Source organism: Cherax quadricarinatus, chromosome 7 (assembly GCF_038502225.1).
Source record: "Cherax quadricarinatus isolate ZL_2023a chromosome 7, ASM3850222v1, whole genome shotgun sequence".
In the NCBI taxonomy this organism is placed as follows: Eukaryota; Metazoa; Arthropoda; class Malacostraca; order Decapoda; family Parastacidae; genus Cherax; species Cherax quadricarinatus.
The window spans coordinates 17757148-17769409 of NC_091298.1; the positions used below are offsets into that span (position 1 = coordinate 17757148).

Here is a 12262-nt window from a genome sequence, read left to right on the forward strand (position 1 = left end):
TTATTCTAGAGTATGCAAAGTTCAATATGATGTGTATTTGGGTTATATGGGGTGTGGGGAGTACGATTTAGTCTCCTCGAAAACATTGTCAGGAGGTTTTAGTTTTCGAGAATCTATGTACATAATATGTTACTATACAAAATAATTGTATGAGAAATGTTTTGGTGTATACTTAATGTTTTGTATATAAAGTTTTGTACAAAATATGCATAAGTGTAACAGGTTTTGTTATGTAGCTTTTTTTGTTAAGGAATGCTCAGGTGTAGGTTCTTCTGTTTCATTCCTAGTTAGGCTTGTTTTTTTTCTCAGTGTTGAGGTTTTTTTGTTAAGTTTTATGTATAACAACATGTAGATTGTATACTGTGTCCTTAAATAAAAATATAAAAAAAAAAAATTGCCTGAAATGCTCTGCAAAACAAAAGGGCTTTCTATATAGTAGTATGTCATCGATGTCAGCTAGGCCTGTATACCATGTACATGTAATTGTTGTATATATATATATATATATATATATATATATATATATATATATATATATATATATATATATTATATATATATATATATATATATATATATATATATATATATATATATATATATATATATATATATATATATATATATATATATATATATATATATATATATATATATATATATATATGTATATATATATGTATATATAACATAATTTGAATTTAGCGCCTCGTTCCATAATGCGCAACATTTAGAATATAGTGAAAAATACTTTCCCCAGTTAAATACTATCTTTATTCTTATATTTTATGCATAAGAATTATTAGTATTATTATATTATTTTTTTTTACAGAAAATGGAACATTTCTTATGAATGTGAGTGGAATACTGGAATGTTGACATGTGTTGAAGCTGAGGTTCCCGGGTAAACAAGACGACACGTTGTCCTGCTGTTTCAATATCAAAGAAAGTAGAAAAACAAGGAGGAAGAGAGTGGAATAACTGTGATGAAGAAAGCGCGTGACTGTGTCTAGTTTAAGAAGAGCAAGAAATAAAATTCTTGCGGTGGACACAGAGTTTGGAGTGTGATACTTGTGTTGTTTAGGTGGCTGAGTAAGACTTGTTATACTGGTGGTTACAACCACCAGCCAGCCACAATGAAGGACGAACTGGCTGTTTTAGAGTACACGGATGTCTCCATCGAGTCCAGAGGCTTAATGGTATGTTGTCTCATGTTGTGTAGGTTCAAAGTGACCCTTCTAGGGAGGTTTCTTCACATTATAAACGAGACATTTTATGTAACGTGAGGTAACCGTAGGAACGTTTCTTCTGTAATTGTTGGTAGTATAAAATATCAAACTTCACTTCTGTAAAATGGGTTGATTGACACAAACTACTTTATAGAAAGTCCCTTGTTCAAGGCACTTTGGGCAGCCATGAAACTAAATTATGATTATTAGTATATGAGAATAAGAATACTTAGTTTTAATTATATTGGAGATATTTAGTAATTAAAATTTTTTTTAATTAGTGATATATGTTTACATTGAATGCTAGTTGAGTTACTTAGCTGTTTTAACTTTCAAAGTTACAGTCAATATATTCAGTTAAAAGAAATAAAAAGGGAATAAGAAAAGCAGAGAGAGATTATGAGGTTAAAGTTGCAAGGGAATGAAAGACTAACTCAAAAGGTTTCTTTCAGGTATACAGAAGTAAGATCAGGGACAAGACAGCCCCACTCAAAAGTTACTTGGGTCACCTCACCAACACTGATAAGGAAATGTGTAGAATTTTTATCACTTACTTTCTCTCAGTTTTTACATAGGAAGATACTAGCTATATTCCAGAAATAATGAATTATGTAGAACAGGATGATAATAAACTATGCACGATTACGGTCAAAAATTAATAATATTCATTATTCTTACCTGTCCGTTTAATTTTGTTTATCACTACTTGTTTTTTAGTCACTTTTCATTGTGTATGCAATTAGTATATATTCCAATTACTTTTTTGCAAGTACCAAAACTATCTTTTGCTAGCTAGTACCAACTACCTCATTTTTTTTTACTTTTTATTGTGCAATAAACTGCTCAATTTATTTAATATTACAAATCAGATCTTACTCCTAAACCAATATTATTTCATAGTGACCATCTGTCCATTTAACTTTGTTTACCATTACTTAATTTTAGTCCCTTATATATTTTCTCCTTTATTTTAGCTTTATATAACTACCCTAGTTTATATATTCACAATTGTTAAAATAATCAAGGTGCTATTCTCAGGTGCTAAAGTAGAATAAGTTCACAATTTTGCCATTATATTCCAAAGCTCATTTATTTGATTACCACTTTATTGTTCACCACAACTTATATTAGTCCCTTTTATATTATAATTTTATACTATAATTCTAACTTTAAAGAATTACCTTTATAGTACTACCTACTATCATATTCCCAAGCTCCATTATTTGATCATCACTTTATTTGTATTAGTCCCTTTTATATTGTCTCCCTTATTTTAGCTTAAAAAAAAAAAAAAAAACTACCTTAGCTCATTATTTTACATTTGTTAAATAATTCAGGTGCTATTTTTTAGCTTAAGACTATTTACTTTGCTTTATTCTTAATTCTAACTATAGATTCACTACAAATCTTATGATTACAAGCATTGATCCTGATACCAACCTCTTATTTAATGACTTAAATGAATCAAACAATTACTGTAATTACTACACTGCAGAACAATCAAAGGCACTTCTCAGTGCCAACAACAACATAACTATCTTTAACTACAATATCAGATCTTTAAGCAAGCATTACGATGACCTCATAGCATTACTAAATTCCTTACATGCCAATATGTCCATCATTACACTAACTGAAACCTGGCTAAAGCCTGATAGTACAGATGTCTATGCCATTCCTGGTTACACAGCCATACACAACTGTAGGCCAGACCAACAAGGGGGTGGCACAGCCATATACTACTCAGACCAACTAGAATGTATCACTAATACTTGCACAAGGGATGAACATGGGGAATATATAATAGCTAAATTCAAATCCAAATACCTACAAAAACCTCTCACATTGATAAACATCTACAGAGTTCCACAGTCAAGCATTAGCCAATTTAGTCAAAACCTAGGAAGTATGATAACTGATGCACGCATGAACAAAGATCACTTACTACTCTCAGGTGACTTCAATATAAATCTCCTGCAAGACCAGGACCCACACGTTACTGAATTCACAAACACAATGAGTAACTGTATGTTGCTACCAACAGTAACAAAACCTACAAGAGTTACAGAGACTAGTGTTTCCCTACTTGACCACATCTGGACCAACACCATATCCCCTTTAAAATCAGGCATAATTACAGATAATACCACAGACCACTACCCTACTTTCCTCATAACAACTCTTGGTAAACTACCCCAAGACACTACTAAAGTCACCTTCAGACTTCACAATGAGGCAGCCATTAATAACTTCACAACAGCAGTAGCAAACATTGACTGGCACACTGAGCTAGAAATCAATACAGATATTGACGAATGTATTAATAATTTTCTAAAAAAGACCCAATACCTCTATAATAAGCACTGCCCTAAAAAAACTAAACAGATGACAGCTAAGAGACTGAACAGTCCCTGGCTAACACCCAGCATTCTCAAATCCATAAATACAAAACACCAATATGAAAAACAGTACAGAATGGGTCACATAACCAGAGACCAAACAAAACGTTACTCGTCAATCCTAACCAGCCTGATAAGAAGGGCAAAAAAATTGTATTATGTGAACAGATTATCCAACTTACGAGGTGATATAAAAAAGACCTGGAAAACCCTATCAGAAATTCTGGGAACAAAAAAGATATCACGAAATAGCGAAATAAAATTAGCAAAATCAGATGAACCCCAACTCCCACCAACAGAAACAGCAAACAGACTCAATGATTTCTTCTCCACTATAGGACAAAACCTTGCCAATAAAATCCCAAGCTCAGATACCCCACCAAATGACTACCTCACCGGCAACTACCCGAACACACTGTTCCTAGCTCCGACTAACCCATACGAAGTCTCCCTTATTATCAACGCACTAAAAAACAAGGCAGGAGATTTAAATACCTTACCACCCTTTATATACAAAAAAGTGTCACAAGTGCTATCACCAATCATTGCAACACTCTTTAACAAATCCATTGAATCCTCCACCTTCCCTACAGTACTCAAAATAGCAAGGGTCACCCCGATCCACAAAGGAGGAGACCAGACAGAGTTGAATAACTATAGGCCAATATCCAACTTACACCCTCTCTCAAAAATCTTTGAAAAATTAATTCATAAATGAATCTACTCCTACCTTATCTCCCAAAACATACTCAACCCCTGCCAATTTGGATTCAGGCCTAATAAAAATACTAATGATGCTATTATACACATGCTAGAACATATATACACTGCAATAGAGAAAAAAGAAGTCCCACTGGGGATCTTCATTGACTTACGTAAAGCTTTTGATACAGTTGACCATGACTTGCTCCACGTAAAATTGTCACACTGTGGTATAAGAGGGCACTCCCTCAACTACCTCAAGTCATACCTCAGCAACAGAAGCCAATATGTGTACGCAAATGGGGCAAACTCTTCTGCACAACCAATTACAGTTGGTGTCCCACAGGGAAGTGTCCTTGGCCCTCTTCTCTTTCTCCTATACATAAATGACCTACCAAATGCTTCGCAATTACTCAAACCCACACTATTTGCAGATGACACTACATACGTCTTCTCCCACCCGAGCCCAGTCACGCTAGCCAATACTGTAAATACCGAATTACAGAAAATATCTACCTGGATGAGGACTAACAAACTTACACTAAACATTGCCAAAACCTACTTCATTCAGTTTGGTAACAGAGCTACAGATGTCCCTCTTAACATAATGATAAACGGATCACCTATCACAAAGCTAACAGAGGGAAAATTCTTAGGAATCCACCTTGATAATAGATTCAAATTTCATACACATATACAACAAATTTCTAAAAAAATTTCCAAGACTGTAGGCATACTATCGAAGATACGGTACTATGTTCCACAGTCAGCCCTCCTGGCCCTATATCACTCTCTTATTTACCCCTATCTCACCTATGGAATTTGTGCATGGGGCTCAACAACAATTAACCATCTCAGACCACTAATTACCCAACAAAAGGCTGCAGTTAGAATGATAACAAATTCTCACTACAGGCAGCACACTCCACCAATATTCAATACACTAAACCTACTCACCATACAAAACATCCATACTTATTACTGCACCTATTACATACATAGAACACTTAACTCTGATATTAACCCTCCCCTCAAACATCTCCTTGCCAACCTCAACAGAACACATGACCATAACACAAGGCACAGATCACTCTTTGATGTTCCTCGTGTCCATCTCACACTATGCAAAAACTCAATGCACATAAAAGGCCCTAAAATCTGGAATTCATTACCTGTAAATATAAAAGAAACACTACCTGTTTATAAATTCAAGTCTCTTCTCAAAGATCACTTACTCACCCAAAACCAAATAAATACTGAATAACTGAACCTTATAAATTGTATATCTTAAATGTTTCTCACAATTATATCACATAAATGTTAAACCTAAAACCCAATCTAACTTTACTATTTTTTAAATACACTACCTAATAGAATTCTCCATACAACTGAATGTACAACAATGCATGCAACCATATGACCTGTCTTTGTAATACTCACTTGTGCTTTATAGTAATCTGTTTACATTAATGTTTTATCACTGATTTCATCATTGCTTAGTTAATCTTAAGTTAATTTTAAGCCAGCCCGTAATGCTATGCATAGTATAAGTGGCTTTGGCATGCTGCTCTTATCTGTATTTTTTTTGTACCTCTATATGTGTGCTCAAATTGTAAATAAATAAAGTGACATGGTCCTTAGACAAAAAGATAAAACCTAACAAATCCCTGGGCCCTGATGAGCTGTACACAAGGGTTCTAAAGGAATGTAAAGAGGAGCTTATCTAACCTTTGGCTAATCTTTTCAAAATACCATTACAAACTGGCATAGTGCCAGATAAGTGGAAAATGGCAGTCGTGATCCCTATTTTCAAAGCAGGTGACAGGTCCTTAGCATCGAACTATAGACGAATAAGCCTAACCTCCATGGTGGGAAAATTTATGGAATCAATAATTGCCAAGGCAATTCATAGCCATCTTGAAAAGCATAAATTGATCAACGAATCTCAGCACAGTTTTACAAAAGGGCATTCCTACTTTAGGAATTTATTAACTTTTTTTCACTAAGGTATTTGAGGAGGTAGATCATGGTAATGAATATGATAGTGTATATGGACTTCAGTAAAGCTTTTAATTAAGTCCCACATCAGAGACTATTGAGGAAAATTTAGGCACACGGAAAAGGAGGAGAAAATTTTTCCTGGATAGAGGCGTGGTTGACAGGCAGCAGAGAGTTTGCATAAATGGGGAGAAACCAGATTGTGGGGGGGGGGGGGGAGTCACAAGTGGTGTTTCACAGGGGTCAGTGTTGGGCCCCTTGTTCACAGTCTACATAAACGACATAGATGAGAGAATAAATAGTGACAAAAGCAAGTTTGCTGATGACGCCAAAATAGGCCGTTGAATTCATTCAGGAAGAATTGAATAAACTGATGCAGTGGTCGGAGAAGTGGCAGATGCAGTTTAGTTTAGACAAATGCAAAGTTCTAAACATTGGACAGGAAAATAACCATGCCAGTTATAAGCTAAATAATGTAGATCGTAATATTACTGATTGTGAAAAGGATTTGGGAGTTATGGTTAGCAGTAATATAAAACCAAGACAACAGTGCATAAGTGTTCGCAATAAAGTGAACAGAATCCTTGGCTTCATATCAAGAAGCATAAATAATAGGAGTCCTCAGGTTGTTCTTCAGTTCTATATATCTTTGTTTAGGCCTCATTTAGATTATGCTGCACAGTTTTCGTCACCATATTACAGAATGGATATAAATGCGCTGGAAAACATACAAAGGAGGGTGACAAAGTTGATCCCATGTATCAGAAATCTTCCCTACGAGGATAGACTGAGGGCCCCTAATCTGCATGCTCAAGAGAGGCGTAGAATTAGGGGGGATATAATTGAGGTGTATAAATGGAAAACAGGAATAAATAAAGGGAATGTAAATAACGTGCTAAAAATATCTAGCCAAGACAAGACTTGCAGCTATGGTTTTAAGTTGGAAAAATTCAGATTCAGGAAGTATATAGGAAAGCACTAGTTTTGTAATAGAGTTGTGGATGCGTGGAACAAACTCCCATGTACAATGGACCCTCGGTTTTTGTGTTTAATCCGTTCCAGAGCGATTGGCGAAAATGGAAACCATTTTCCCCATAAGAAATATAATGTAAATCCAATTAATCCATTCTGGACACCCAGAAGTATTAAAATTTTTTTTTTTTTTTTACCTTAGTGTTACATGCACAAAAGCATGAACATTCAACATGACACTTACCCTTATTGATGACTGTTGTTGGTGGATGGAAGACAGGGAGGAGGGGAGAGGGAAGAGGTTATTCTTTGGAAGGGGAATCCCCCTCCATAATGACTCTAGGTACCAAGTCCATATCTGGGGTCACTTCCCTCCTCTGTTTTTTAATGCCACCAGGATCACCTTGAGAGTCACTGGACCCCTGTCGCACAAAATATCTGTCCAGATAGGTCTGTTTCTGGCGTCTCTAAGATTTGCCCAAAATGGGACATGGCATTGTCTTTGTAAAAGTCACCAGCACGGATTGCAACAGCTTTCTCAGAGTGATGTTCCTCCACAAATGAATGCACTTTAGTCCACATTGCACAAATCTCCTTAATCTTTGAAGAAGGCACCTCCTTCCATCTCTCTTCCTCCTCTGAAGCAATTTCCTGAGCTGTGGTCTGTTGCTGTTGAAGATGAAGCTCTTGCAGCTCATCAGTGGTTAGCTCTTGATTGTGGTCCTCCACCAACTCTTCAATATCCTTGCCACTCACATCCAACCCCATGGAATTCCGCAGTGCCACAGTTGATTGCACAACTGGTGTAGGGTCGACAGGGTCAGCCTCAAACCTTCAAAATTCTTCTTTTGGACACAATCTGGCCACAGTTTTCCCCAAGCAGAGTTCATCGTCCTGGAAGCCACTCCCTGCCAAGCCTTATCTATAAGGTTTATGCAGTGGAAGGTATTGAAGTGATTCTTCCAGAACTCTGAGGGTCAGTTCAGGGTCTGAGGTTATATCAAAGCACCTTTGAAACATTGCTTTGGTGTACAGTTTTTTGAAGTTTGCAATGATCTGCTGGTCCATGGGCTGGATGAGAGGAGTGGTGTTAGGAGGCAAGAACTTCACTGTTACAAAACTGAATTCCTTAGACAATTGGTCTTCCAAGTCTGGAGGATGAGCAGGAGCATTGTCCATTAACAGGAAGCACTGGAATGGCAATTTATTTTCCAGGAGGTATTTCTTCACACTCGGGCCAAACACTTCATTGAACCATTCCAGGAAAATTTCCCTATTGGCCCATGACCTACTATTAGCCTTCCACATCACACTGTTTTTCTTGAATACTCTGGGATTTTCAGTGATACACAAGTAAAGGCTTCACATTGAAATCCTCATTAGCATTACCATACAAGAGAGTTAGCCTGTCTTTAATAGGCTTGTGTCCTGGGAGTGCCTTTTCCTCCTCTGTGATGTAGGTCCTCTTTGGCATTTTCTTCCAAAAAGGCCTGTTTTGTCACAATTGAACACTTATCAGGGTTGGAATATTTCAGCATCTACATAACCTTTGAATTCCCGCATGAATTTTTCAGCCGCTCGGTTGTCAGAACTGGCACCCTCACTATGCCTTACAACACTGTGTATGCCACTTTGCTTCTTGAATTTTTCAAACCAGTCTTTGCTGGCCTTAAATTCACTAACATCACCACTTTTTTCAGACAGTTTCTTTACGAGATCGCCATGCAGCTGCCTTGCCTTTTTACAAATTATCGACTGCACAGCACTATCTCCTGCTAACTCTTTCTCTCTGATTCACACCAACAATTATTTCTCCACTTCTTCAATTGTATGGTTATCACACTCACCTCTTTTGTAACATCAGCTTCCATGATTTCTTTTCTCCTTGCCACAATGGAGCTGATCGTTGATGGCGCCTTCCTGTACATCCTGCCGAGTTCAGCAATGTGTATGCTGCTATCATATTTTTGAACGATTTCTTTTTTCATTTTGTATGGTGTTCCTCATTTTCTTTACCAAAGGACTGGCACTATGAGCTTTCTTTGGGGCCATGGTGGCTTATTTAGCAGTCACACACAATAAACAAGTGCCAAAAACAATGGATTATTACAAAATGTTTTGTATGACCTGGCAGGATATGTTCACTCACCGAGAAAGAATGCGACACTGCCTGAGAATGCGTGTAGGAGGCGGCTTTGTCTGCGCTCTGGGCACTGGACAGGTTCCGTACCATTGACGAAAACGGAACCAAAATATTGACGAAAAAGTCGATGAAAACGGAAATCGGCATTAACAGAGATTGACGAAAAGGGAGGGTCCACTATACCTTCATAGAAGCTAAGACGTGTAGTTTTAAAAATAGGTTAGATAAATACATGAGTGGGTGTGGGTGGGTGCGAGTTGGACCTGTTTTGCATAGGCCAGTAGGCCTGTTGCAGTGTTCCTTCTTATGTTCTTATGATTGTTGACTTTAATGTTGATGAGATCACTGGTATTTGATTACAGTACCTGAAAAAGTTCCTAATGGAGTATCTTCCTGAATATAAAATAAGATGCTTCTAACAGATATGAAACATGAATTATTGTGTTTTCTTATGGACATAATATACTCTATTTTATTTACCTCAATAGAATTAGATTGCCCTGTCCTGTTCCGATAGTTGTTATTACTGTATTGGCAAATTATGGTTTACCCTATTTACTCCACTGATTGATTAAACTGTATGTCTCTAATGTAATCTTCCAGGGTCTAAGAGAAAATGGTTAAAAAGACACACAGCAAGAGGAGACATTTCTTAACCCTTTGACTGTCGCAACCTCAAATCCTGAGGTGTCTCCTGGTGTTGCAAAATATTTGAAAAAAAAAAAAAAATTCTTATGAAATGATAGAGAATCTTTTCCTGATGGAAATGACACCAAAAGTATGAAATTTGATGGAAAACTACTGAATTACGCTCTCGCAAAGTTAGCGGCCTTGGCAGTATTTACGAATCAGTGATTTCGCCCACTTTGACCCCTATTTTCGGCTAATTCCATTGTTCCAGTCGACCAAACTCATGGCTATTTCTTTAGAACTCCATTTGTTATATTGATTGAGTACAAGAAACTGCCCATTTACCAATTTCAACTACCCAATAAAGTGGTCAGAAATTGGCAATTTGGCCAATTTCATGCCCAATTTCAAAATAGGGTCTGGAATGAATAATGCGGACATTCCTGGCTCTAAAATAACATTTTCTTTGTTCATCAGTCACGTCTCCAGGCCCCTCTGATGTAACCCTTGCTTTCTATTTTAAATTTTTATTCAAACAAAAAATAGAAGATTTACTGTTATGCAGACTACTGCAATATTGTAATAATTGTATAAATAATGTCAACCCATTCATGACTGCATATTAGAATGGCTAGTTGGACATTTATTGGACAATGACATCATTTGTTTACTCTTGAATATCAGCAAAAATCAAACATTTCCCCTAATTTGAGCTCCATTTCAAGGCCCTTTTCATGTAAAACCAATCAAAATCACCTCCATTTCTATAATATGTTTTCCATTCTATCAAATGTGACTATGAAAATGAGAATATAACCATAAAAACTATACGAAAATACACCTCAAAGTCGGCGTTTTAATCCAAAAACACGGTCGAAGTTTTCTTTTCTCATTATGCACTGCTTGCTTCAGGATTTTTTTTATACTGCACACACTGACCACCCTTCCCCATTCTCTCACATGTGGACCTACCAGCGTTCTCCCGCTTGATTTGAAGCTGCTAGAATTTTTGAGTATACGTCAAACACATTTGCTCGTAAGACATATATATACGACCGAAACAGTCATTAAGCCTTATATAAGTGTAGCTTCATATTAATAAACTCCTTTTGCTTTATGAGCTTTTAACTTCCAGTTGGCTATGCCATATTTTAACTCCAACAGAAAATATTTCACACCCATTGAATAGTGAAATAAAATAAGAGGGTAAACCTGTTTTGAGATTTCACTTTATAAATTAGAATAATGTAGCTGTGTTATGCCCGAAATTTTATACAGTATAAAATTTTATATGGATTGTAGATTAACAAAACACAGCACCACATCACTGATAAAACATGATTAGGGTCTGATATTACAGTATAAATACATGTATGCCATTACCATATATACTTACTGTTCTAACAATTTTTGTTCTGGTAGGTACCAGTTCGTTTAAAGCTGAGTGACCAGGGCATAAGTTACCGCAATGTGAAGACTGGCAAGGTAGAAAATTTGAACTCCTCAGAAATTGAGGTGGTTAATTGGCAAAGACTTGGTGGAAGCTATGGATTACGAATTTTCACTGAAAGTGGCAACCTGTTTCGGTTCGGAGGCTTCAAAGATTCTGTAAGTATGGTATTATGCTATATATTTGATACGTGTATTTTGTGAAAGCAAGAAGTTTCATAGCACAAGTGACATTTGAAGCTCAGTGACTGTTGTATGCTGTAATGGAGATTGAGTTACTTGAATTTTGGCTGAAATGCTCTTGATCCCTTTCCTTTTATCAAATTTGATTGCTTCCACTTCCCCAAGGTGCTTTATAACCACTATGGGTTTAATACCCCCCCTCCCCCAACGAAATAAATAAATAAATGTAAAATATTACTATGTACATTATTCCTACTGTGTTCCATACTTTTATAAATTTTTTTACTAATACAGTATATGTTTGATTAGACTTGTACAGTGGTACCTTTACTTACGAGTTTAGTCTGTTCTGTGACCTTGCTCGCATCTGGATTTGCTCATTTGCAGAGTCAATTTTACTCATTTAAATTAACTAAAATGGAATTAATCCATTCCAGTAGAATTCCAGGCATGACAAAATACTTCAATAATTTCCCTAATATCAACTCTTTGACTTATTTGTCTATCACAATTCATCTAATATGACATAATAAACAATATTAATAACATAGAAACAT

The 12262-nt window shown here is 36.2% G+C and overlaps 1 protein-coding gene across 1 annotated transcript in view; it reads left to right on the forward strand.

Annotated features, from left to right (window-relative positions):
- The first annotated feature begins 899 nt into the window (after positions 1–899).
- The window catches only part of Ssrp (structure specific recognition protein), a 95472-nt gene continuing 84109 nt past the window's right edge, over positions 900–12262 (forward strand). Inside the window, exons 1-2 of the mRNA XM_070082345.1 lie at positions 900–1199; positions 11496–11681. Coding sequence (XP_069938446.1) covers positions 1137–1199; positions 11496–11681 — 249 coding nt within the window. The 5' untranslated portion in view covers positions 900–1136. The remainder of the gene's footprint in view (positions 1200–11495; positions 11682–12262) is intronic.